We start from the raw sequence: 24950 nt of genomic DNA on the forward strand, positions 1-24950 counted from the left end.
TTCCAAATGAATGCAACATTAGAGCATTTATGGAGCCAGATGATGTAGAATCTGGTTTTCCCCCATTCAGGGAAGTTGTTCCTTTGCAGTGGTGCTTCATGGTTTATGGAAATAATTGCTGCAACTACGGTAGAGTTTTAACCTTACTGTTCTGTAAAAATGGGTTGAAATGGTGGTCAACTACAAGAAAAGCTTTAAAAGTACAGGAAACTGGGACATCGGTGTGCTTTTTTTAAATTTCAAAGTTGAATAGGCAACCTTGTCCTCTATGAAGGTGAAAAAGACTGCCTTCTGAAACGTTGTGTGTTGCTGCATTTTGTCACAATCATGGTAAGAGGACTGCAGGACTGCTCTCCTGGAAATGATGAGCGTAATTGTATCAACTTGACGCAAACGTGTGCGACGCAAACGCTTGGGGAGCGGAGGACACTCGGGGCTGCTTACCACCGCAGAGAGGCTGGGAACAAACTTGACTGAGTTCTGGATGTCCTCCTCCGTCACCTCCACCACAGAGCAGTGCTCCTCTTCTAGAGGCAGGGGGTCAGTGCCTCCCTGGGTCACCCACTGTTCCATCTAAACACACACAAAGACAGACATGACATATATTGGCTTGTTCTTGTCAACTAATCTCACAAAAAGACTCTCAATACGGACTTCCCCAGTCTGAGCTCTCAGCTCCGGTCCATTCGTTCCTACTGAAGATGTAAATCAACAAAAACACAAATATAAACTTTAATTTCTAAAAAGTAGCTTTCAGCAAACGTTACTCAAACAGCAGTATATAGTGCATTTGTTGGGAACTACTTTTCATCAGGGATTTGAGGCTCTTGTGAGTATTTACAGCAGGAGGGTGGTGTTTCACAATATAAACTACAGTGCCCATGTTCATCGTAAAAGAAACACGTCACCCAGTGTAATGGCTCATTGATGTGTTCATACTTATTAAAAGGATCAGTTCATTGTTGGTTTTGGTCTTTTCAAGGGATTGACTGACAATAAGAAACTTATCCGTTAAAATGTCATGGCGCATTCATGAGCTAGTTGGGTGAGACTTCCAACAAGACGACACAACTTGCACGCTCAAACTCAAAACGCAAAAATTAGGAATCGGGAAGTTCACTTTTCTTCCATATCCGAGTCAAAAACTCCCACAATCTGGGAACACACCAGAAGATCAGCCCACGTTTCAAATCAGTGAGCATCAACAGATTAACCAGGGTGCTTATATTAATGGGTCACCTACCTAAAGCAGCTTGAGTCTTGTTAAGTTTAAATTTGGTACCATCACTTCAAAGTATGTAACAGACAAATTTGGACAGTAATAATGCAAGTAAATAAACAGTAAAAACCTGTTTTTGCTTTAAATGAAAGGACTATTTGATTGCATTTAATTAGGTTGTTACATTACAACTTCTCAGTGAATTTAGTGCATGAATTAAGTTGAGTTATCTCTACTGAGTTTAAAGGGTTTTACTAAGCTGCATTTTCCAACTCGTGTCTGGTAAGAGATGTGTTTGTGTGGGAGCGTGTGTGTGTGTGCACAACGATACGCATGATGCCTGGCAGCCTAATTATCTCTTGTCCCATGAACACAAACAGAGTCTCTGGTGAGAAAATGACTCACTGACACATGATTACATTGTGTCATGGAAACACAGCGGGGAGAGGGGAATGTCATCTGTCCATGGCTGGTCCTGGACCTCCCTGCCCTGCTCTGCTACAGACCCAATTTTAGTGCAGTCCTCCATAGGGACAAACAGGTTTCATCATGCCCTGCAGCAACACAGCATGTCTAACGAACCCTACAATATGTACCACAGTGAGGTCAGAGTCCTCCGAGCCAATCACAGGAGAGAAAAGCCCAAGTGTCGCGCTGTGTCTGATCACGAACAATGACATCCTCGTTTTGATCATGCTCAAGTTAGCTGTCCGTCGTGCAGAACAGTAAGCGACTAACCCCGTGGTGACATTTTACATCTGCTTTGTCCTCGGTGTTACCTTGATCTCAGGGATGGTGATCCTGGTGTCCGGGTTCTTGTCCAGCATCCGCAAGATCAGAGTCCGCAGCTCTTCACTGATCTTTGGTCTGCACCAAACACAAGATAACGATGAGTGTTGAGAACATGGACACCAAAGTCATCCATGGCCCTATTTAGATCAGACTGTTGTATCATATACTCTTTATTCAATAAAAAGGCAGGGCCAGAGGTCAGTAAAAATGTGTTTCCCAACCTTGTGATGGCTTAAGAAGAAGCTATGTCGTCTTGCAACCCCTTATCACAAGTTGCATATGTGTTGTGAGCAATTCAAAAAGCAAAGACAATATGCTTTCTCAGGTTGTTAAATTTCAGTAAGTTTTAGAGGCCACAAGAGGTAAAGCTTCTTCCTTATCTTGTTAATTATCTCACAACCACCTCTGAACTGCTTCAGGAGGTGGTTTAAAGGAGCCCGCGCACTCCGTTAGTGGCGCTTGTCGGGTGGTCGAATAGCTTCTAGGTCAACCTCCACATTCTCAGTTTCAGAAAATCAGAGACAAATAAACATACATTTTGTACGATTTTTATGAATAATATCCCAAGTAGCGTCAGGGAAATTTTCTTATATAACCTTTCTTCTTGAATGACTAAGTACACTGAAGCTCATATAATGCTGGATACAATGTATGATGGGTAGTTTTATTGATGACACGGAGTGCATGAAGTGATGTGATTCAGCTCTGACACACCACCTCTGCAGGTCTGCTGTAGGTTGTTTCAGTGTTTGCGGAAGGGCACAGTGGGAAGACATGATTGTAGTCCTTATTTCCTTATTTGCCAACGCTTTGATCAAAGTTACTTTAGCTACTTTATATAAAGCTATTATATCCTACTTTTACTTTTTAAGACCATTTCTTGATTTATTTTTTTTATACATAACAGAATTCAGGCCAACTGGAGACACATCTGAGTATCAAATATAAATGCAATATCAGGGTATACATTTTTTTTCAGTGCCTCATGATAACATTTTATGTTTACGTTTATGTGCCACATTGGCTGACGGCGGTACACTGAAGTAAGACTGATCTTTTACTAAAAGGCTGTTCATATCAGTAGAAGCAGGATATTTATCCCATGCAACCATTGCGTTCACTGGAAACAGGAAAAAAGGACGAACTAGAAAGTACGAAGAAGTTCCACTTTTCTCTCCTCTGAGAGAACGATTGTCTTTCTATAACTCAGCATACGGTCGAGTGTGTGCTCAACTGAGCATCGCAATGAATGACAAAGATGATGATGACCCATGGATCATTTTGATGTTCTCGTTTACACGCCTAACTCCCAAAACGTAAAGTGGGTGTTGACGAAGAAAATAATTGGCTTTTGAAGTAACCAGGGCTGCTTTTACTTCAGGGGATACTTCTGTCGTGGGAAGATTGTGGAGGAGCTAAACCAATTTGAAAAAATAGAAATCACAATTTGAATTAAAAAAAACAAAAAACGTATCCTCAAATGAAGTCAGCGGTATCATATGAACACTATATGTTGTGATTGAGAGTGCGTGAAAAGTAGGATAAACAGTTCAAACAGTTAAAATTACTGTAATGGATAAATGTTAAGATATAGCTGCAAATAATGGATAAACAGTTAAAATGGTTAGTGAAATAATGGCTACTGGTATGTTGACTTCAGCTGACAGGCTGTGAGGGAACCACTGATTTATAGGACATTTTGTCCTGCTCAGGACTTAACAGCAAAGTGAAGTCAATGCTCTTCAACAGCTGAGTTTACCGTGTTGCATTTCACCGACACTGATAAATTTAGGAATGGATGCATGATGAGAATAGAGGTCATCAGTATCCCAGTAAAATAAGTTTGTGAGCTCAGCCATTGATCATAGCGACAGCGTCAACATTAACTGAACTACACCTTCGGTATAATGGCCCCATCAGTGCTGACAACAAGGTGCTGCTGACGGTCACTGATAGGTGCTGTGTGGAGGTGATTCCATTAGGTGGTGCGATGTTCTGTTCGGGAGGAGGGCGAGGCTCATAATGAACGAGCTTTCCGCACAGCCAAGGAGTCTCTTGAGCGCACTGGGGGAGGACACTTATCAATAACAATATAACTCCCTGTCCTGACACACACTCCAGCTGCCAATAACAGCCCCTTCACGTGTGCTGTGTTTATACTTCATCAGTCTATCACCACTGCCAGCCTCTCCCTGCCTGTGTCTCTCCATCTCTCTCTGTTTCAGAGTTTCAGCCCCCGCGTTTTTTTCTTAACAGCTTTTAGGACAAGGGAAGATAGGGGAAGCACAGTGGCTTGTACGTGTCCAGGCCGCTGATGTCCCCGTTTGCTATTTCAATGCTTGTTTTGATCGCATACAGGTGACATTTACTGTGTGCTGGCACTAGCTGCTCTGCCAAGCTATTCATATTTTTGAAGGTGTAATTTGCAGCTGAAAACAGGGAAGAAAATGGCTTTGCGACTGAAATGCAGATGAGGAGATGGAAAACAGGGGAAGACGACGACGACGACAGCTGTGGACTGGAGGTGGAAGTGGAGGGCAGGAGATGGACTTACATTTCTGGGAAATCCACAGGCTTGGTCCTTATCTTATTGTGCAAAGCCAATATGTACTCGTCAATAAACGGGCACTGCAGGTGGAGCAGAGGCAAGACAGTGAAAAACATGAGGAAGGTACACTGAATTCCTACTGAACTACTACACTGAAGACAACTCGCTACAGCAGAAATAAATCCGCCTCTAGCATTCATTAAAATAAATGATGCCGCTAGAAAATCAAACATTAAAAAAGTGGTGATATAGTGTTCCTGCTGAAATACTACTGAGTGCTGTTAACAAGCATAGGAGTCTGTGAAATGAACACTTTACTGTTAACCCTTTGTGGACCACGTGTTGATAAGTGACAGTGTGCAGACTTGCCTTCCCAAAGACGAAACAGTAGAGAGTGACTCCCATGGCCCACATGTCCAGCGCCTTTAAGAAAGTGCCAGTAGTGACATTAAATGCGACATAATGGCAAACAGACTGGAAAAAAACAACAACCGTGCATTTAGAAACACACTGCAGCGATCCAAACCCCTTCTTGGTGACCTAAATCAGACTGATTTATGGGACATTTTAAGGTAATTTTTTGGCACCTCGGAGGTGGACGGGATCAGACAGCAGAGGCACTGCAGCTGTCCACCCGGCTCTCTCCCTGTATGAATAGCTCTCCTACAAACCTATCTCAATGCCACAGATTTGCTGAGGGGGTTTTAAGTGACATATGACATATTAAATATTTCACTGCTGATTTATACCCAAGTCACACATGTTTGTGCATAATGGACACAAAGCTCTCTGGAGCATGGCTTGAACAAATCCAGGAAAAACACAAGCAGATTGAGGCACTTGAACGCCTCTCTTTCTGTCTGCAATCAAATATTCTATTCTGGCCCTTCTCTCATGGGCATGCAAAGTCCTTCCTTTAGCAAATCCATCAGTCTGCCATCGGTGACGGAGAGGGAGGGTTCTCGTAAATCAGATGTTCGGGCTGATTCACAAGCCTCAACAGATCTTTCATACTGCAAGAGTTATGGAGGAATTACGTTAATAATTTCTTTAACTTGTATTAAAGAAATTCAAGCTTTGCGGTTGATTGGTTTGCAAATAATGTGGACTTGTTGCAGAGGCATAGGGGATTCAATGGAATCGATATGGAGGAGTGGTAGGTTATCCTTGACTAACATGACTGATCAATGCTTGTAAAAGTATCAATATCAGGCATGTAAAACCTTGTTCCATTTCTTGACTCTGGGAATGGTGCTGTTCTCAGCTGTATTACTGGCTTGCTTTGTATTAAAACCAGCAAACACACAGGGGAAAAGACCGAAAATGTCAATTTGCCCCACGGATTAGCAGGCCGGCAAAGGACTGAAAACTCATCTTGGTTTAATGGTTCTCATTTTCAAATCATGAGGTTAAGGCTTAAGCCAGCAGCTGCTGTAACCACAGTACAGTCCAGTACAGTCCATACCCAGGCACAATCACTGAATACCAGACTGGCACAGATGAAGCATGCCACATTTATCTTTACGAATGTAGAGTTAACTCACTTTCCCGCTGAAACTCTTTCGGGTGTCTGAAAGGGTCTCTGGTGCCATGAACGCAGGAGTGCCAGCAGTGCTGGACAGCAAAGCATCATTCCCCTCAAACTGGTTGCTGACCCCGAAGTCCGCTATCTTCACATGGCCATCGTCCCCCAGTAACAAGTTAGAAGGCTTGATGTCCCGGTGGACAATCTTCTGGTAGTGCACTGAGGATAAACAAAGAGGAAGTTAACGGTCAGATTTTTAGAATTACTGCAACCTCTGAACTGCCACAAACCAGACAAACAACATCCTGATGATTTCATTATTCTTGGACCCTTACTCTCGGTGGGGCTGGATAAAATGGACTGTCTAAACGTTTTTGAGTTTTGAAGGTTTATCCTCTGGGTAAGTGTGAATCTTCCAGTAAGACTTATATATATATATATATATTTCTTCTTCCCATCACCCTCTGGGGACCATAATATCCACAACAAATGCCATGGAAACCGAGCCATTTGGTTTTGAGATACCTTGTCATAAAGCCAGATGGTACCAAGCAGAAACACCAAAATCATTAAGGAATCATGCGGTGGGGAACATAAATAACGACAGCGAATGGAGGGGGGGGGTCAATCTGGCCTTCAGCTGTAAAGATATATTGCCAGAAATCAGTTTGGGCCAAACACATTACAACTACAATTACATACATAAAATACAATAACAGATATCAAATAATGCCGTGTAATAATGTGAATGTAAATTGTGCTTTTTGTTCATGTAGAGGATTATGAAGTGCATTTTATAACAGGTGGCAAGAATCATGATAATGGAAGCTAACAAATTTGACCATAAAAATGATGTGAATACTGTGAACTGGAGTTCATCCAAGACCGAAAGTTAAGTACATCTCTGAGCCTTAACACTTAACAGCCGTCTGGAGCTAAGCCCTGGACACTTCGCTGATTGGATAAGTGGTGCCTTCTTGTCTGAGGAGGTCTCATTAAAAGATGAAGCACTCGACTTATTAAAAGCCTCTGCAATTAAACATCGTTAGCACTAATAACGCTCACATTAAAAACACACAACGTCAGTGACCTACAGAATGACGACTGATATCTAGAATTTAGTCTGATTTAGGTTTTAGAAGACGTACTATTTCGACATTTCGACACAAATGTGTTCATTAAGAGAAAGACAACGCACGTTGACTACTTTGGGGGTTTCTTATGGAGCGCCTGAGCGTTCAATATTAAAAAAATAATCAACAAATAATTGAATAAATTGTGTAAAATACGTAAATGAAACAATCATTTTTGAAATAATTGAAGAAATGATTGAAACTCAGCTCATTATTACAAAATGTTATTTTATTATTCCTATTTTCAAAATATTCAGAGAATTTTATTAGTATCAACAATTATTATAAACAGACTGTTGAAAAAGGGCATTTTGAAATTAGAATATTTATAATGAAATTAAAAAAATCGATATATGCAACTTTCATTTCACAAATGACCAGTTCATTTTTTATTTTTCACATTTAATTCATATGATTATTGTTTTCATAATGTCTTTTTTATTTATTTAATATTGAACACTTGGGGTCCCACAGTTTGTTGTCACCATCATTTTGGTAAAACTATACTTTGTACCAATATACTCCAAATAGTATCTTAACCAGAGTCAACGGTCGTATTTTTTGAAGAGGCTCAGCAACAGAAGCCAATCATCTGCCCTGCTGAAATACCCTTGAGCAGGAAATGTAGCTGACCTGCAGCATGACTCACGAGGTGTCAGCACTAAACAGCCATGTGAAAATACCTAAAGTGTCTGCGTATATGCATGTGGCTGTTTCTAAGAGTCTCTGAGCTGGACCTCAGAGCTCAGACAGAGGCAGCATTGATCCCCAATCATTAGGCTCACAGCCCGGTGAAATGGATCTAGTACCGCAAATGAGGACACAGCTTGAGAAAATCTGTTTCACTGAACAGAGGCTCGATACTGATGAGGTGGACAGCACACATCTGCAGCCAGACGCCCCGGGGCATGGAAATAGAGGGTCAAGAACACTTTGTTCTCTTTGATAAAAAAATTAATAAAAACAAAAAGAAGGAAAATGCTACCAGAGCTTACTGTTGGAAAGACACAGAGATCCAAATGTTTTTATTTCTTTCCTGGCCACTAGAAACACTTGCAAAACTGCATTCTCATATCTCTTTATATAAATGGGTTTCACTTAAACGCTTCACAGACATGTTCCATAGACTCAAAGACGGGCCTCGGTCTGCCCGAGATACTTACAGTACTCTATGCCCAGGATGACGTCTCTGAAATACAACCTCGCCTGCTCTTCTGACAAAGGGCTGTCCGTGGGCACTTCCATCACTGGACTGCAAATCCACGCCGTCAGTGAGTCAGTCAGGCAGTGTAGAAAACAAACAGACAGTGAGACAGACGAATCCACAGCCCATGTCTATAAGTGCTTTCATTATCAGCACTGGAATTTGATTCCAAATGCGAAGACGTTCGAATGGGATACCCGTCTGAGCAGACATAAACGCCCCGATCCAACATCACAGATCATTAATGGCTTAATAGTGCTTAAAAGGGGAGTTCAATTGTTCTATCTATCCCTCCACAGCAGCTTTATTCATATATATGAACACAAGGGGTTCTTGTTGTTTAAAGCAGAGATCAGCCGGTCTGAGGCGATACCTTGAAGAACAGCATGTACTGAGAAACCTGGATCTGTTCCAACAATGCACACTGAGCTGCAGTGCGTGGGTTTGTTGTCTTAAAAGGTAAAACATCCATCACAGCCTCGTGGTCCCAAGAGGAGCTGATTGTTTCATACCGTATGTTGGTAATATACAAGTCGGCAGTGGTACATTTAAACAATGCTGTAAGATATATATTGGAGTTTAGGGCTGCCAATTAATGATGACTTTCATCATAGATTCATCTTCACCTCCATTTACTATTTCAAATCAGAAGATAAACATTTAAGAAATGGTTTATTCACACACAAAGTGTATGTATTTATAATTTATATAATATTATTTAACAACGTCGAACAAAGTATCTGTGATTATTTTAACATTAGTGTGTCAGTGGTGGTGTCACAAACACACATCTGCAGTATGAACATGACAGTAGGAGCGTGGAGAGAACCATAAAAAGCTAAACACACACAAAACAGAAGTCAAACAGCCTTCTTCAATGCTTATAAAAAAATATGCTTATAACTTTTATAAGCAATATCATTTTACTACAATTTTATAGTGTGTAATGAAGTATCAAGTCAACTTGTTTCTAATGTCCTGATATGGGGTTGATGTTTTTTTTGTAATAAATGATAAGATATCTATATATTAGCTGATCACAAGTTTACAACGTGTTATAGCGCATTTAATAACGGTTTAAAAACATTATTCAAATCTACCGAAGAAAACTGAAAAAAAAATCAGCAAATCGTCATATTTGAGAAACAGCAAATATTTGAAACACTTTGCGCTTATACAAATATAAGTACTGAAGTTAGAGTGGTAGAATCAGCCGTAACAGTACGAGCAGTATTAGTGGCAGTGGCTGTATCAACAGAAGCAGCAGTAACAGTCATAGTAGCACTTTATCATCTTTGTGAGTAGCAGAAGCAACATTAATAGCAGCAGTGTTAATCAGCTCGACTGTCTATCATCTTTCTGCGAGGGGCAACAAGAGAGCAAACGCCGTCTCTCAACATGAAGAAGCTAACAAATAGAGCTTATCTCCTTATTAGGAGAGCACAACTTCTTTATGCACGTAAGTGAGATGATACCAGCTGTCCCCCCCTCCCACCTCCATTTGCTTAGAATAACAAAAGGTCTCAGATCATTAGATCATCACACATTTCGAGTGGTGTGGGAAGGAACAGCACACGCATCAGGACGGGGAACATTTACACGGCTGACTGCCACTGGTAATAATTCTGAAAACCTAAGAACATTATGAATCCCTTTGAAGATGGGATGGAACAAACACAGGCACTGTGTCAGCCTGGAGCAATGAAGGAGGACATGGCAGGGGCCGAGGCATGGGACGGAGGGACGGAGGGATGGAGGGGTGAGGAGATGGAGGTAGAGGAACAGAGGGGATGAGCCTTAAATTATTTAATGAAAGGACATGTTCTTTACTCACCCCTTGCGCATCAGCTCAAACACTGTCAGAAAAAGGGGAGGGAGAAGGAAATTAGGAACACGTAAGACCCAACTATTCATTCCTTCATTCCTTCAGCTGGGTCTGACCAGCCCAGCATTACATTATCCCCTTACAAGATCATTAAATGAGCAGAATGTGTCACATTAAGCACATAAAGAGTCACACTTTCAGGCGCCCTAACTGCGACCTGGCACTGCTGATGGAAGATTTCTGCATAATGTGAGAGCCCCGAGGTGGCGTGGAAGGGAAGCAAGAGATGATCTGAATTATGAATAAGTTGCATGAACACTTGTTGGTGGCATATGCGCACGTGTGAGAGAGGGCATGAATAGAGTGATAGAGTCGGACAAAGAACGTAAATGTGGTCTGCATACCCATGTGAAGGTTGTCCTCTGCTGGATCGTCCAGCACCTGCAACATAAAGATAAGCATCATGAATGAAGACGTCAAGGTCCTGAACTGTAGGTGTGTTGAACCTAGACACGCTTCTTCCTTTATGATCATTTCTAAAGCTGGCAGTATGCATTCAGGACCCAAACGTTGCACAATTTAAAAGTCTCTCCTCCCTTACAAAGGCCTGAGCAGAGTTATGAGAGGGAACTGTAATGACAGCAGCCTTGATACTTGTTGAAAAACGACCTTTTGGCCTTTTCTTCGCTCTCATTTGAAAGCTGCTTGTAATTCTCAACAGTTAGGACATTTGGTGGGAGCTGTAATTTAAAATGCCGGCTTTGCATGGTTTTGCGCGAATTCACAGTCGGTCAGGTTCGAGGCCGGATTAACCTACTGCGGGGACGTCAAAATTGAGCTGTGGGGCCCCCTTTAGCCCCAATTCCTCTGGCTCTCTGTTCAATGTGTACAGCTTCTCTACAGAGGAACACTGTCTCTAGACAGGGTCTGTTTATATGTCTTGGGGGAGTACTACTGCATGTTTCTGTTATGCTTCTGAAAGGCAACTGCCTCACAGCTCCCAGTAAACCACGGGACACGCGGCCCACCTGGAGCATCTGTGTAAACACCACATCCTGGTGAATTCAAATGGCCACAGTGTAAGGTAAACTTCACACAGTACACACAGTACTGGAAAAACAAGGGCAGCAAATCTCCCTTAAGCAACAGGAACAGTATTTACTCATATCGGTTTTAACAGGCCATGAAACAGTAGGTGAATGTTTGCACATACTATCGTATACCTGTTTGCTTAAATAAATACTGCTCGTTTTGCATCACGCATTATTTTTCTCCCTTTGTTCCAAACCATTAGTAGCCGGGTGAATTTTATTTGTAGATGCTGACTAATGCAGCGACTGAGATGCATTAAAAGTGTATCTCGACTTGTGGAGAAATGGCATAAACGGAGCTTGGCACTGTTTAAGTGTCTGCTCTCATAACAACTGCATGTCTTGGCGAGTGCGGGGCCGGTTCGATTGTCTCTTCCCAAACCATCTGTGACGAATGACCATATCACTTTCATCAGTTTTAATCTGTTCCACTCGGTGTCTGCTTTAATGTTTCAAAACGAGAGAAGAAAAAAAAAAAAGTCTCCTCGTAATTAGGCGGACTGGACTGCACTCTCACGGGAATCAGTTGGAGACCCATAATGAATGTGATCCTGACCCGAGCACAGCCCATTTAAAAGGATGAACAGAGGGAGATGGAGAGGAGGAAAGCAGGTTTTCCCACTGCCTACATATGCCCATTATGCGAGGGAGAGTGAGGGCGGACAAAGAAGAGAGATGAGTGTGTGTGTGTGTGTGTGTGTGTGTCTTCACTGCTGGAGCGAGCACACAGGAGCACAAGTACTCTGCTTTTACTTAAAAACTCTTTTATATTTCTGGCACACCCGAGCAAGCCAGACAGCTTTCCTACTGACTGACTCCCCGAGCTTAACTCCCGACCACGGCGGCGGTGCCCCCGCCATCTGGCCAAGATTGAAAAACACTGATGATATCGCAAAGGGAGCGGCGGGCATCTTGAGTCGCATCTTCAAAATCGGCTATAATATTTCACAAACAACGGCCTGTGTAGAAACTGAAAGTCCATCCATCTTTAAAATTCCCCGACTCGCGAGCGCGTCGGCTCTAAGAATCCATTTACAGGGCGGATGCTTTGTTTTTCCAGAATATATCACCTAGACGCCGTAAAGGTCCAGTGATAGAAGTGTGATGGATGTGCTGGAGGGTAAACCTCATCTCCTTTCCCCCACCTGTTTCCTGGCAGCACCGGGTTTATCCACCTTTTTGGTCTGACATAAACTGATGTGACACAAATGCAAAGCATGAATCAGACTACACAGCAAGGAAGGTTATCTGAAGACACAGGGGTAAAGGATAATCCTGACCACAACGGACTTAATACCTGTTGTGGATGTCCACACGCTTTTATCAGAGAAACTGTTATGAAATGACACGTTTACCTACTGCAAGATGCCATTTATTCATTTAACTCCAACTACTAAACAAAATATATGCTTGCAATTCGTATGACAGGACTAAGAATCCACAGCCATGCTAGCATTTGTCAATTAGCACTAAACACAAAGTACATGTGAGGCTGATGGGAAAGTCATGAGCTTTGGACAAATTAGAATATTGAACTGATGATGGCAAGAGATGGAAAAAATAAAGAATAATTCTGCTAGTTTTTTCGCATGTGTTGAAAGAAAGAAGTTTCTTTGAGTGATTCAGCCTTAATTGGCTCACAATTGCCCACTTGGCGAGGAGGGGTACCACATGGTTGCTCTTTGTGCTAGTTATTTGCGTGTGCTAGTTGTTAGTAATTTACAGTAATGTGCCACAATGTTTAGTATTTCAAGTTTTTTCTTTCTTTCTATGAGTTTCTTCAAAGCCAGGTATGAGAATGCTCATACTCGTGGATTAAAAGGCTACAGAAAATAGCTGCGCTGTTTCGAATGTCATGTTAATTCCCATTTGTTGTAAATATAGCTATTTCTCTTTTCTAGACCACAAACACACACAAAAGCAACCTCCTGCTCATGGCATGTATATGTCTGCCATCTATCCCCAGCCTTTACTGTACCATCCAATAGTTGTTGAGATATTTCAGTCTGACAATGCCATCCGTAGTGCTCCGCGGCTTTCATGGCTAAAAACTGCTCAGGGCACCTTCTAATCCAAGTATACTTGAACATTTTCAATGTAAAATGCTTATTCAGAGAGCCATCACTGAACAACAGCAACATAAGAAAATACCACCTTCCCTAATTTGACCAGTTTCCAGCATTAATGCATCTGTAAGTTTAATAGCAATAGGACTGATGCACTGGTTGGTTTCTGAATGCAAACGCTGTAACCATTTACTGTTTTGTGCTCAGTAACAACCACACGACAGAGATACTCTCACCTCCACCAGCTTGACAATGTTGACATGGTCCAGTTTTTTAAGGATGGCAATCTCTTGGTAGACCCGCTCCAGGGGTCCTAAGATTTTGGGCTGCTCTCCTTGGGCTGCCTTTGGTCCTCTTGGGGGTGGGCGACCTGCAGACCCACGACACAAACCACACACACAACTTTACTAAATGATTCATTGTTGTGCTCTCTGTTCAAAATCTGAGTAACAGGAAAATGAGAAATAAGACAAATTTGAGCGATCACTTAACTTCTGTTGGTTTTTGTGAAAGTTTTATGATATAACAAGATAAAGTCATATGTTGTTACAACAAGAAAGGTTTCTTGTAAAAACTGAATTTGGTATCTAGTAATAACGAGGAAATATGTCATAATTACATGAAAAATATCTTGTTACAACGTCAAAAAAAACCCAACATGCTTCCTCAAATGGTTACGTTTAGGTTATAGATTTAGGTTTTGCAGAGCATCTTTCTCCTCCTTTGGAGTGAGCCACCTCTTGTGATTAGGGATCATTTCGCTCTGAAAGTATTCAAAACATTCATTAGATCAACTGTTGCCTATCTAGTTCAAGTCTGACACAATCTTGAAACTTCAAAGGGCAGACCAAAGTTGGTTATATTAAGTTACACGCTAATTAGCGTGCGTAGCATTTGTCAACCACCTATATTCTCTGTATACATGTCCATCATGTTGGAGTTTGTAACTGCTGTTCCTTTTCCTCTATGAAATTTGTCCGTTGTTGTTTGTCACAGTTGACAAATCGGTTGGACCTGCAATCCAACGCAGATTACTCAACTTCTCAGGAGCTCTGAATATTAAACACATTACATTTTGGACGTTTTTGTAATGAACAGTGACGAAAGCAGCTCCTCGCCCGTCATGTTCCTTAAAACAATAAGAGTCAGACCTCTTTTGTAGCTCACGAAAGCTGTCATTCACTGGCATTCAACCTACCATGGCCGTCATGGTAGTGTTTGCTATTACCATTATGTGCACAGCCAAATCAGTCTCATCCAGTGGGGTTAGTGTGGGTCATTCTCACTGTCAGGGACCTGTAGTGCCGTTACTAAACAACAGACTGGTGATCCAGTGGGTTTGTCTGGTGTCAGATGGAGGTATTGACCTAGCCCGAAGTGACACACCATCCATTGTATCCATCGTTGACTACTTAAATCCGGGTTCTCAAATTTCTTGTTCAATAGAATAAACAGAGTAGAATAGGACTTACGTGGAAAACCACACTGCTTCATTAACTTCTTCTTGGACACCACCTTCATGGCCTAGGAAAGTGGAAAAAGATTTGGATCATACAGCGTGTTCACATATAGCTAGTATAAACAGTAAACCTGTCACTCCAAAAAGAAAACTACACCTGCAAGCAGGAATATATAGAGACTCCAAGTCATAACTACGCCTCGTTACAGGGAGTTGGTTGTGGAAGAAGGAAGACGAGAGAAAGTAAATGACATTTACTTCATGTCAGATATTTCTCCAAAATACTCGAACTACAATGCTGTCAGCATGTCAATGTGATTTCACTGATTGTTAATTCATGTGAAGGTGGAACATTTCCTACGACTTCAACACCACAAACAGTTTCCTTTTGTGGTCACCATGGCTATGACTGTGCAGAAACCAGGCTCGGCAAGAAAGCAGATCTTTCCCTGAACACAGTTTCCATGGTGTGCTGCCTGTGTGTGTGTGTGTGTGTGTGTGTGTGTGTGTGTGTGTGTGTGTGTGTGTGTGTGTGTGTGTGTGTGTGTGTGTGTGTGTGTGTGTGTGTGTGTGTGTGTGTGTGTGTGTGTGTGTGTGTGTGTGCGCGTGTGTAGACTTGTGTGAGGGTGGTTCATGACTCAGCCACAGTCATCAAACAGTTAAAAATTGTTAAGCAACATTCAGAGTTATTGCAGCTTTTCGATTGCAAAGTTCATGTTGCCATACAGGCACTCTGCCAGTTTTATTATTCACGACTAAACCAGAGTTCATTGCAGAATCTGGGATTGATGGTGGAGCTCCACTAAATAGCTGCCATCTGAAAAGCTAGATTCTGCCTGTGTAGGCAGGTGCAGGTGCTTCATTGCAGTCTCACTTGCAGTAAATGTACTTCAAAAGATACAATCAAAAGGTAATTTGAGTTCAGTTAAAGACTTAAAGTTAAGTTCTTCTGTGTAGCGTTGATCAAAAGAAGCCAAAAGCACGACAGCAGTGACAATGTTTTGTAGGAGGTGGAACATAAAAAGGTTCGAGTATGATCTCAGTCACCATATTGTTCCCTCACTGTGCCTTTTCTGAATTCTTCAGCACTCTAATCTGTAGACAAACAAGTCTTTGCAAGTAAACAAGACTTCCGCAAGTTTGCCAAGAGATGAAAATCTAAAAATCTTACACCCAAGAAATAACGGTTGAGTGAGCAAACCTAGAAACAAAAGGTGCAGTTAAACACTACTACTCTGATAAGGGAGAGAGAGGGAATGAGATGAAATGACAAACTTACTCAACAGTGTGCACACAGGCATAATAACATATTGACATTTTTTATATATTCTGGATTTTATATTCTTTGAATTTTTTTGTTTCAAGTAAACAGGCCCAGAATACAGCTTCCATACACAGCTCTGTGTGTGTGTGTGTGTGTGTGTGTATGTGTGTGTGTGTGTGTGCGTGTGTGTGTGTGTGTCTGCACCGGGTTTAGGCGTCTCCAGACTTCTCCTGTAAGTGACTTGGAGAGACAGAAACGCATTAAGCAAATGAAAGCAAACACTGCTCCTGCTTCTGAGAGCAAATACCTGCTAATAATTAGCTCTTTAAATTCATCGCTGCGCCAATTTGAAATGAGTTGAGTGAATGCTGCGTGCATTTGGTTTACTTTGGCCCCCTGAGGCTGGTGAACGGCCTGCTTGATTGGCAGGCATCACAATTGGATGCCTGCCAATCAAGTGAGCATGATAATTATATACGACACAGGACACCACAACAAAGACACGCATCATTCAAAGGCCTTCAGTAATCTGCCGACATGTGGGACAATAAAACCTGGTTTCACACACTCACTTGGACTAGATAACACTGGCACTGAGTTAGTCATCATATCATTTTATTTTTATCCCGCGGTTGTCAAGTCAACTGTGCCTCTTTCATTCATCATAAAACTGACCACTGCTGCTTTATCAACATAAATATTCATCAGTGTTTTCCCTATGTTGATGCCAAGGCTGAGGACTGAATTAAAGCAACATTACACAACCATTTTACCTTAAAATAACAGCTTCAAATCATTTTGATGGTGCACTGAATTGTAATAAGGAGAATGGTGCCTGAATGCCTGTTGCCATTGAAGCGGTACGACGACGTGTGAGAAGTGAGGAACACTTTACAGCACTACAGGGGTCTAGCCTGGTATTCTCAGTACGGACATCGTGGCAGAGGTGGGGAGACTGAAGAGGACGTTGACGGAGGAATCAGAGGAAAAGAAGAGGAAAAACAGTGCGACCAAGCAAGAGGCCAGAAAAGAGTCAACCTCAGAATAAAAGGCTGCGAGACCGACACCGAGCTGGCCTTCCTGCTGTTGGACGAGTCAGTTATATTAGCCGGCTTGCTACGTCTTGTGTTGTTGTTGCTGTTGTTGTTGTTGTCACCTCGCTAGTTTTTGATCACAAGCCATAAATTAGCCCACCAAATCCAAATCCTTCAGCTTGTCAACAAATGCATGTGTACAGCTGCCCATGAGGGTGAATTGCACTCCAAAAACTGGAAAAAAACAAACAAAAAAAACCCCAATTCTTGTATGATGTCGCTTTAAGTGCTACAACTTAATATGAACAAAATAACTTTATTACATAACATACAAGAACATCTACTTTTGAGAAACCACATTATTGTATCTTTGTTTGAAGATTTTCCAGCCCATGGGAGTCAAGTAAATACAGGTGAACTACGAGAGCCTGCAGGAACCTCGCGAGATAATATCTTTCCTGTGGATGGTATCTGTGTGTGTGTGTGTGTGTGTGTGTGTGTGTGTGTGTGATGATATTTTTGCATACTGTACGTGGGCTCATGCCGCAGATGCTCCACATGCAGAAACCCAATCAGTTTTGTGTGAAACCAACTCAGATTGCCGGGAAATAGAATCACCCTTCCATGCCGTCGTTACTCATCTCCTCCTCTCCTGATTCCTGTCATTGTTGTTTCAGATGTGTTTGTCATTTGAGCCGGCCTGCAATAACCTGCAGTCTGTCCCGGAAGGTAACATTTCCCATCAGTGTCAACAATCAGCAACAAATGTGAAAACACTTCCACACAAAGCAGAAACAAAGACGGAAGCTAGAAAACTAAATGTGGACACATGGGCAGCAAACACGAGAGCTTTATATGCGTATGCACACACAGAAATACCAAGGCAGATGGGACATATTGAGGAGGAAGAAAAAAAAACATGTAGAAAACATGTTAGATCTGATGCTTTTGTCTGCCGCCATTTTTGTGTCTCTTCAGTGGAGCAGAAACTTATTTATGATTTATTCACAAAGTTTATTTCCATTGTATATTGTTGCATTTAGTTGGAATTGATACACCATTTCCACCTCAGCCGAGTGTGAAAACTTCTCTGCAATACAGTTAAAACATTCTTTTTACTTCTTTCTGGCGTTTCCAGCTAATTGAAGAAAAAAAAAAAGGCATAAAACAGATGAATGGAAATGCACTTTTTGACACAGATGACATTGCATCTTGCACATGGCTGCGTTCACACGTACTGGTGCAAAGCAGCAGGCAGTTTCATGAAGGCCTCTCACGAAGAGAGCACCTCATTTACATATGCACATCGTAGTTCATTCAGATCTGCTGAACTTTAATCTCTTAGTAGGAGTCAAATTCCAAAACCACTGCAGCCTATAATTCCCATAATGCAACTTTATAGCTATTTGTTAGATCCCCTATGCCCCCTAAACTTATTCCACACCCTACATTTCTGGTTTGTAATGCAGTAAAATACTTCAAAATGTCTAAAACATAAGCCGATGATTATTATTTTGTCAAACTTTGGAGAGTTCAGTCGGGAGCAAAGCGAACTACATGTGTAAAACTGCAGGAGTGACTCTTGAGGTGGCTCGGGAAAGACTGTGGTTTCAGTCAAATGCTAATAAAGTAAACACATTGTGTCTCGTGCTTCAAGTCACTGTCAACTTGCTGAATCCAATATTAAACCAAAGGCCACAGTCTTTCTCTAATCTTAACCAAGTGCTGTGAGTTTCCTAAACATAACCATAAAACGTTTGGTCATGCTTTACTTGTGACAAGCAGATATTGTAGGAAAAATGACGAGGTTGTATGCTGCTGCACGTCTGAGCAGCTCTGCAGGCTGGCATTATTTAAAGCTGCATGTCATTATTTCTCTCACAGAGGGGCAGTTTATATAAAGACTCCCTTGTTATAATGTTGCACTCACCTTATAGGGCTCGCCCGTGTCCTTACATAAACTCCCGTTGTTTACCATTCTGCATCAGCCCAAATTAATATTGGGTTGTGTTTCGCTCCGAGCTTCTACTGGCTCCAGTTCAGAAGTACATCTTAAACCCATCCACAGTTGGCACGCTTATGTCGACGTGACTCATCCAAACCCTTTCATTGTTGTTACTGTACAGGGCAGCTTAGTTGTGTTCAAACATAAGACGGCTTACGTTCGGAGGGGCCGAGTTTGCCAGGCTTTTACAGGAACAAATCACCTTGATGGAAAACGGCTGAAATGACCTCATCTCAGCATGCCGGCTCATATCCAGATTCTCCCTTGTGAACTGACCTCAAAGCAGCTACCTAAACACACAGAGCAACAGCAGCGTCGCTTTGAAGATAGATAATAAAGTCTTGGATGCACTTTCAGTGGCACCGAAATCCACTTTAATTTCCAAGTTTCTTCCAAGGCAACTGATGCAATTTGAGGGGATGGAACTCACAGCTAGGCAACAAGGTGGACGGGGAAAAAAAAAGAAAATCAATAGCACTGGTGACATCATGTAAAGCTCCTCTGTCTAGACAATAGAGGCTGAGAGGCTTGGTGGGAGCTGTGGCTGTGTGGCAGAGGGACTGTTTTCAGTTGTTAATCAGAGACAAGTGTCTGAAATGTAAAATGATTGCACAGACTTACATAATGTTTGTCATCATCCTCGTTGTAGGCTAGTTTGACCACACCGTAGGAGCCCTGCAATACAACAACAAAGAGATTCATTTTCATATATGCTATATATATATATATATATATTTATGACATTATTATATATTTTGGGGTTCATCAACAAAACTTGTGAGGGATTCTGTTCTCTTCTTTATTAAAGCCTCATTTTGAGAACAGACGGCAGCACCATACTGGCAGAATGTTTTGAAGGCAGCACCGTTTCCATTCAAACACAACATTTTTAGTCTTTGGCAGCACAGAATGGCTCCTCCCACACACACACTGCCCCAGGATGTGTGTTTACCATCACAGTCCTTTTCTCCTCGCATGTTTTCCTCTCTGATGAGCGCACAGAAGTACCAACACTGCTGGAAAAGCTGACCAAACACTCACATAAATGAAATAAAGTGACTTATATCACCTTTGAGGTCTCGTACAGCCAGATTTGCCAGCTGGAGGATCATAAATGACTCAGGACTTAGAAGAGATTGGTCTTATGGACAGAGAAAAATCCATTTGTGGGCTTTAGTCAACACATGTAAGAGTGTGAATTCTTCCAAATTTATGTAACAAATGTCACAACATTCTCTATGTTCCGACACTCATTTTTTCCTCTTTAATATCTACTACTTTAATATCTCTACTCTTAATGAGCCATTTTGAAATGCCCTTTAAAAGTGTAAAATTATGTGCACGCTTTTCAACCACAAGACCTCCAAGTGTCACTTTTTGAAATGCAAAACCTGGTACTGGATCTGGTGTGCCGTCAGATTTAATAATGGCACATGTTGTTTGAAATGTTATAGTTACAACACTAATTCTTTCCTTCAAAACACGGATATTGCACACTTTTTTTTACCATTTTGCTTTTTTATTTCCCCCTCTTTATTATATCCAATCTATTGGTTTTGTCACGCTGAGACGTTTCTATTTCGTCAGTCACGGCATAAAATTTCGTACAGACATTCGTAGTCCCCAAAGGATGAATCCTAATGAGTTTGGTGATCGTCTGACTTTCCATCTGGCACCACCATGAGGCTGGCAGTCCCTTCAGCTTGAGCTGTACTTTGTGTTTAGTGCTAATTGCCAAATGTTTCGATACTAACATGCTAAAACTAAGACCGTGGACATTGTAAACATTAGTATGTTTCTAGAATGGGAGAACTTGAGCAGGTGCAGAGGAAGATGGAGCCAAGAACAGAACATTGTGGGATAAAATATGGAATAACATTACTGTGGATGGACGGGTGGTATTCAACTCAACAGTTCCAAAAACAAACCTTCCTGTCTACATCAAATCAGATTTTACTTAGCTTAATGTAAGAATCTGCAAGCCACATAATAAAGACAACTCACAACTTTTAGTGTGTCCATGCTTTGAATGATTTTGGTGTCCATTTTCTCACATAGATAAACTGAGCAAAGGGTCCATCTTCTCTGAGCTGCTGCTTTTTTCCCCCCCAACAACTTGAAATTGAGGCAAATGGACAAACTCACCTTTCCAATCTCACTCTTCAGCTTATACTGGTTCAACTGGATACAGTCCTGTGAGGGGGAAGATAAAAGATGGGGACATGAGGAACTATATCATCAACATAAACACGATCAGCATCAGCACCAGACAGAATGCTTTCATCATGTAAAGCAAAGAGAAACAGGGCCGTCTTTGGTACAGGAACAAAATGTTCCCGCTGTGTGTGTGTGTGTATACGTGTTGAAAGTCATTTATTTCTGAGATGTAGGTAACGATGCAGTCTGTAGTTTCTGTTTACTGTCTGCAAATCCATTAGAGTGCTACTGCTTAAATGGCTGATTTGCAGTTCCATAGCAACCACTGCTACAGCACAGAGTCAGCCAGAGGCACGGCACAGGAGGGCAGACCACAGCAGGACGGAGAAGGAGGGGGGGGGTTTGGTGGTGGGGAGAATTTCACGGGGGTGGGTGGGGGTAAAGTCAATGAGCTGGAAAAAAGCAAAGATGTGAAAAAGAAGGAGATGGAGCTGTGAAGAAAATGGATTGAGAGCAGTTCTCTCATTATATTTGGTGGGGGGGGGGGGGGGGGGGGGGGGGGGGGGGGGGGGTATCTGTGTGTGTGAGCCGGACCAGTGCCTGAGGCCTGATACTGGAATGTGTTTGCAGGATGAGAGGAGGTAGGAGTACACACGTGTACCAAAACAGAAAGTACTACACCAGCTCATGGCGTAGGGCAGGACAGGTATTTTAGAAAACATGAGATTATACAGTGGGTTGCATAATATGCTGGTTATGTAGCTGGTCCTGAACACTGCTGTTGGTGCTGTGGGAGATGTGAGGGTTGGAGGGTTACGCACTGTAGGGTATGACGGTGTGAATTACTGTGGGCCGGGATTATGACAAAGAGTGAGAGATAGAACAGAAGATGGGGCTCTGGTGGCAGTGGAACTTAGAAAAGGCTGTCTTTGATTGGTTGGAGAGAGATAAAGAGAGGAGGGAAAATAGGGCAGTGAAGGATAATGGGAAAGGCAAATGAGGAGAATCCAAAGAAAAGAGCAGTAGGAGGGACTGTCTGAGAGGACTTCCGCTGGGTTCACGGTTTGCACGGCACATGCTCAGTGGGCGCTGCGCTGCAGTTCGTACTCTCAGTCAGGACTGACGGATGAAGATGGCCATGCAGAAAGTCTTAAATACATCTGCCACACAAGCACACGCACACATGAATCAAGTTCAAATGCTTCACTGGGCCACAATAAATCTTTAGAGGGCTCTTTTGGTCATACGGTCACATCAGACCAATGCTTTACATTAACAGTGCAGCCCCGCTGTCTTCAGCATGCAACACACCCATCTCTCCTCTCCTCGTTTCCCTTCACGTCTCACTTTGTCCTCCATCATGTCTGACCTGTGCCAAACTCTCCACATCTCACCATCCATTACTCAACAACTGATCAATATCAGTGCATAACAAATAGCTCACTGCTACAGTGCTATTCAAAATCAATGACCACGCTTTTCTTTTTTTCTTATGATGAATAATGAGCGTGCCTGTCTGCCTCAGAGTATATACATACACAGTATGTAGTAAAAAGGGGAACTTGTGTTTGATAGTATTTAAAGCCTGTAAGTGTAAAATCATTTCCTCAGCCTTCCGGGTTTGTTTGAATGGTATGATGGCTGAAGCTAAACGAGACCATTGCAGAAGACGATGGTTTATTCTGTGTCGTTATATTTGTGCTTGCATCTGGTGCCAATGTAAGAAATGTGCAGAAATAAGGGAGGAGGACCAACTAAAAGAGGAAAGACGACTGTCTCACTTTACTTTTTACAAGATGAAATATTGAACATATTGAATGTGTTCAGCATCAACTACTGCTGTACTACAGATCGAGATAAGCACTTACTGTCCTAATGTACTGTGAAGACGAACAGACAGTAACATCCATCTTTGCTCAAAGGGACTGCCACTCATCACTCAAGTCACTCATTTCCACATTTCTTCTGCTGCTAATTTTAATATACTTATATTATTATATTAGTCAGACATAACGGTTACAAAAGACTGCTTCAGCTTTTCAGAAGAAACATCCAAGAGAGACTCAGAGACGCAAGCTGTAATCACACACAGAAGTGTTCAGTTTCCTGTTGATGGACATATGGCTTGTGTGTCTTATTTCCAGGTCTGTACGCAGCTGTCCATTCATGCTAGTGTGTCTTAAGTTGTATTTCCCATTTCTTTTTCGTCTCACGCTGTGACATCCTTCAGGGCTGACTGTGATGATGTCAATGTAAATGGCGACTTGACTTGGCTCTGCTCTGATTTAGCTTCCTCTCTGCATTGTATCAATCTCCGTGTATAATCTTTATTTGCCCGCTCTCATCCCCCACCTGACCCCTCTGGAATGAAGATTCCTAATAATGATTGCTTAAAAAAAAAGAGGCTATCTTGGTGCATCTTCCAAACTTAAACTAATAAATGTCCTCTTTGCGTTTCCTTGCTGAGCTGCGGTGGAGGAATACGGAAAATGGAAGCAAACAAAGGACTGTGGAGTGTCCCAGGTCTTCCACTGAAATTGCTTTTAGAAGGGATCCCCTTTGTGGTCATCATTTAATAAGGTTTATTGTGGGATCTTTTCCATGTTCTCATTAAAGGCTTGAGGTTTAGATTTTGTTCACCATTTTAATGTATTATTTTATAATGTGGACATTGTAGATTTGTGCGATTAATGGCTATATAACTAGACTTGATATCCAGCTTTTGACACAAATCATTATGCTCCCACGTAGGAAGGCAAACATTTAACCCTGTAGTTTGGGATCATTTTCTCAGGATGTTCTCACCCACAGAGAACAGAGAAGTGAATGTGTTATAAAATCCCGCTTCCCAAGGGGAGAGAAAATTATGCATGTTATGTGTACAAACTAGATAGAAAGACAATAACAAATGCAATGAGAAAGTCAGGAGTTTCCTGCAACACAAAGAGACTCTCCTGTGCTTCAGTTAAACCATCATGTTATGCACACAGTATCTACTCATGTAGCATATTACGGGACTTCTCAAATTGTCAAGGAGGACATTTTGTTTTGTCGACATGGAGGGTGAGGAGATAACAGAAACTGACACCAGTTATGAAAACATGCGTGTGTAAGTCATTCCTGCCCATCCTGGTAACTGCTGTTATATTAAGTATTAGTGAAGAAAGTCAAAATGTCTGTCATAACTGACGCTTCTGCAAGCAAGAAACGCTTCCGTCTCTCCTTCTCTCTCTGCTGTGTCACACTGCAGACGCAGGGAGAGCAGGGAAATACAAGCAACATGAGTCCTTTTTATGGTTCAGTGCGAGAGATGCAACTCCATCTTCAGATAGGAAGGGACACAATGACAGGGCTGCCAGTCTGTGGCAGCAGTCTGTTAAATGCAGAGGTTCCACATCCTGGCAGATGTCATGAATTTTTTATGTTCCCTCTGAATTGGAGAAAGTAAGAGGAGATTTGGGAGTCACCCACAGCTCCGTGACACTTGGTTTTCGTGGGTTAGCACAAACAGATGCATGCATGTTTTCAGCTGCATGTTTTCTACGTTATAAAAACAATGATAAGCAGCATTATTGATCAGCAATCTACAGCTGTCTTCACAGAGAGTTAGCGGATCAATGCCTCTCTA

The 24950-nt window shown here is 42.0% G+C and overlaps 1 protein-coding gene across 1 annotated transcript in view; it reads right to left on the minus strand.

The window, feature by feature from the left end:
* Positions 1 to 24950, minus strand: part of camkk1a (calcium/calmodulin-dependent protein kinase kinase 1, alpha a) — a 29497-nt gene that overhangs the window by 2909 nt on the left and 1638 nt on the right. The window contains exons 2-13 of the mRNA XM_070917292.1: positions 21311 to 21358; positions 19787 to 19840; positions 14876 to 14927; positions 13640 to 13773; positions 10651 to 10687; positions 10256 to 10277; positions 8381 to 8469; positions 6104 to 6303; positions 4929 to 4982; positions 4566 to 4639; positions 1999 to 2086; positions 445 to 573 (exon numbers count right to left, since the gene is read on the minus strand). Of these exons, the coding sequence (XP_070773393.1) occupies positions 445 to 573; positions 1999 to 2086; positions 4566 to 4639; positions 4929 to 4982; positions 6104 to 6303; positions 8381 to 8469; positions 10256 to 10277; positions 10651 to 10687; positions 13640 to 13773; positions 14876 to 14927; positions 19787 to 19840; positions 21311 to 21358 (981 nt within the window). The remainder of the gene's footprint in view (positions 1 to 444; positions 574 to 1998; positions 2087 to 4565; positions 4640 to 4928; positions 4983 to 6103; positions 6304 to 8380; positions 8470 to 10255; positions 10278 to 10650; positions 10688 to 13639; positions 13774 to 14875; positions 14928 to 19786; positions 19841 to 21310; positions 21359 to 24950) is intronic.

Source organism: Enoplosus armatus, chromosome 13, assembly GCF_043641665.1.
Source record: "Enoplosus armatus isolate fEnoArm2 chromosome 13, fEnoArm2.hap1, whole genome shotgun sequence".
Taxonomy (NCBI): Eukaryota; Metazoa; Chordata; class Actinopteri; order Centrarchiformes; family Enoplosidae; genus Enoplosus; species Enoplosus armatus.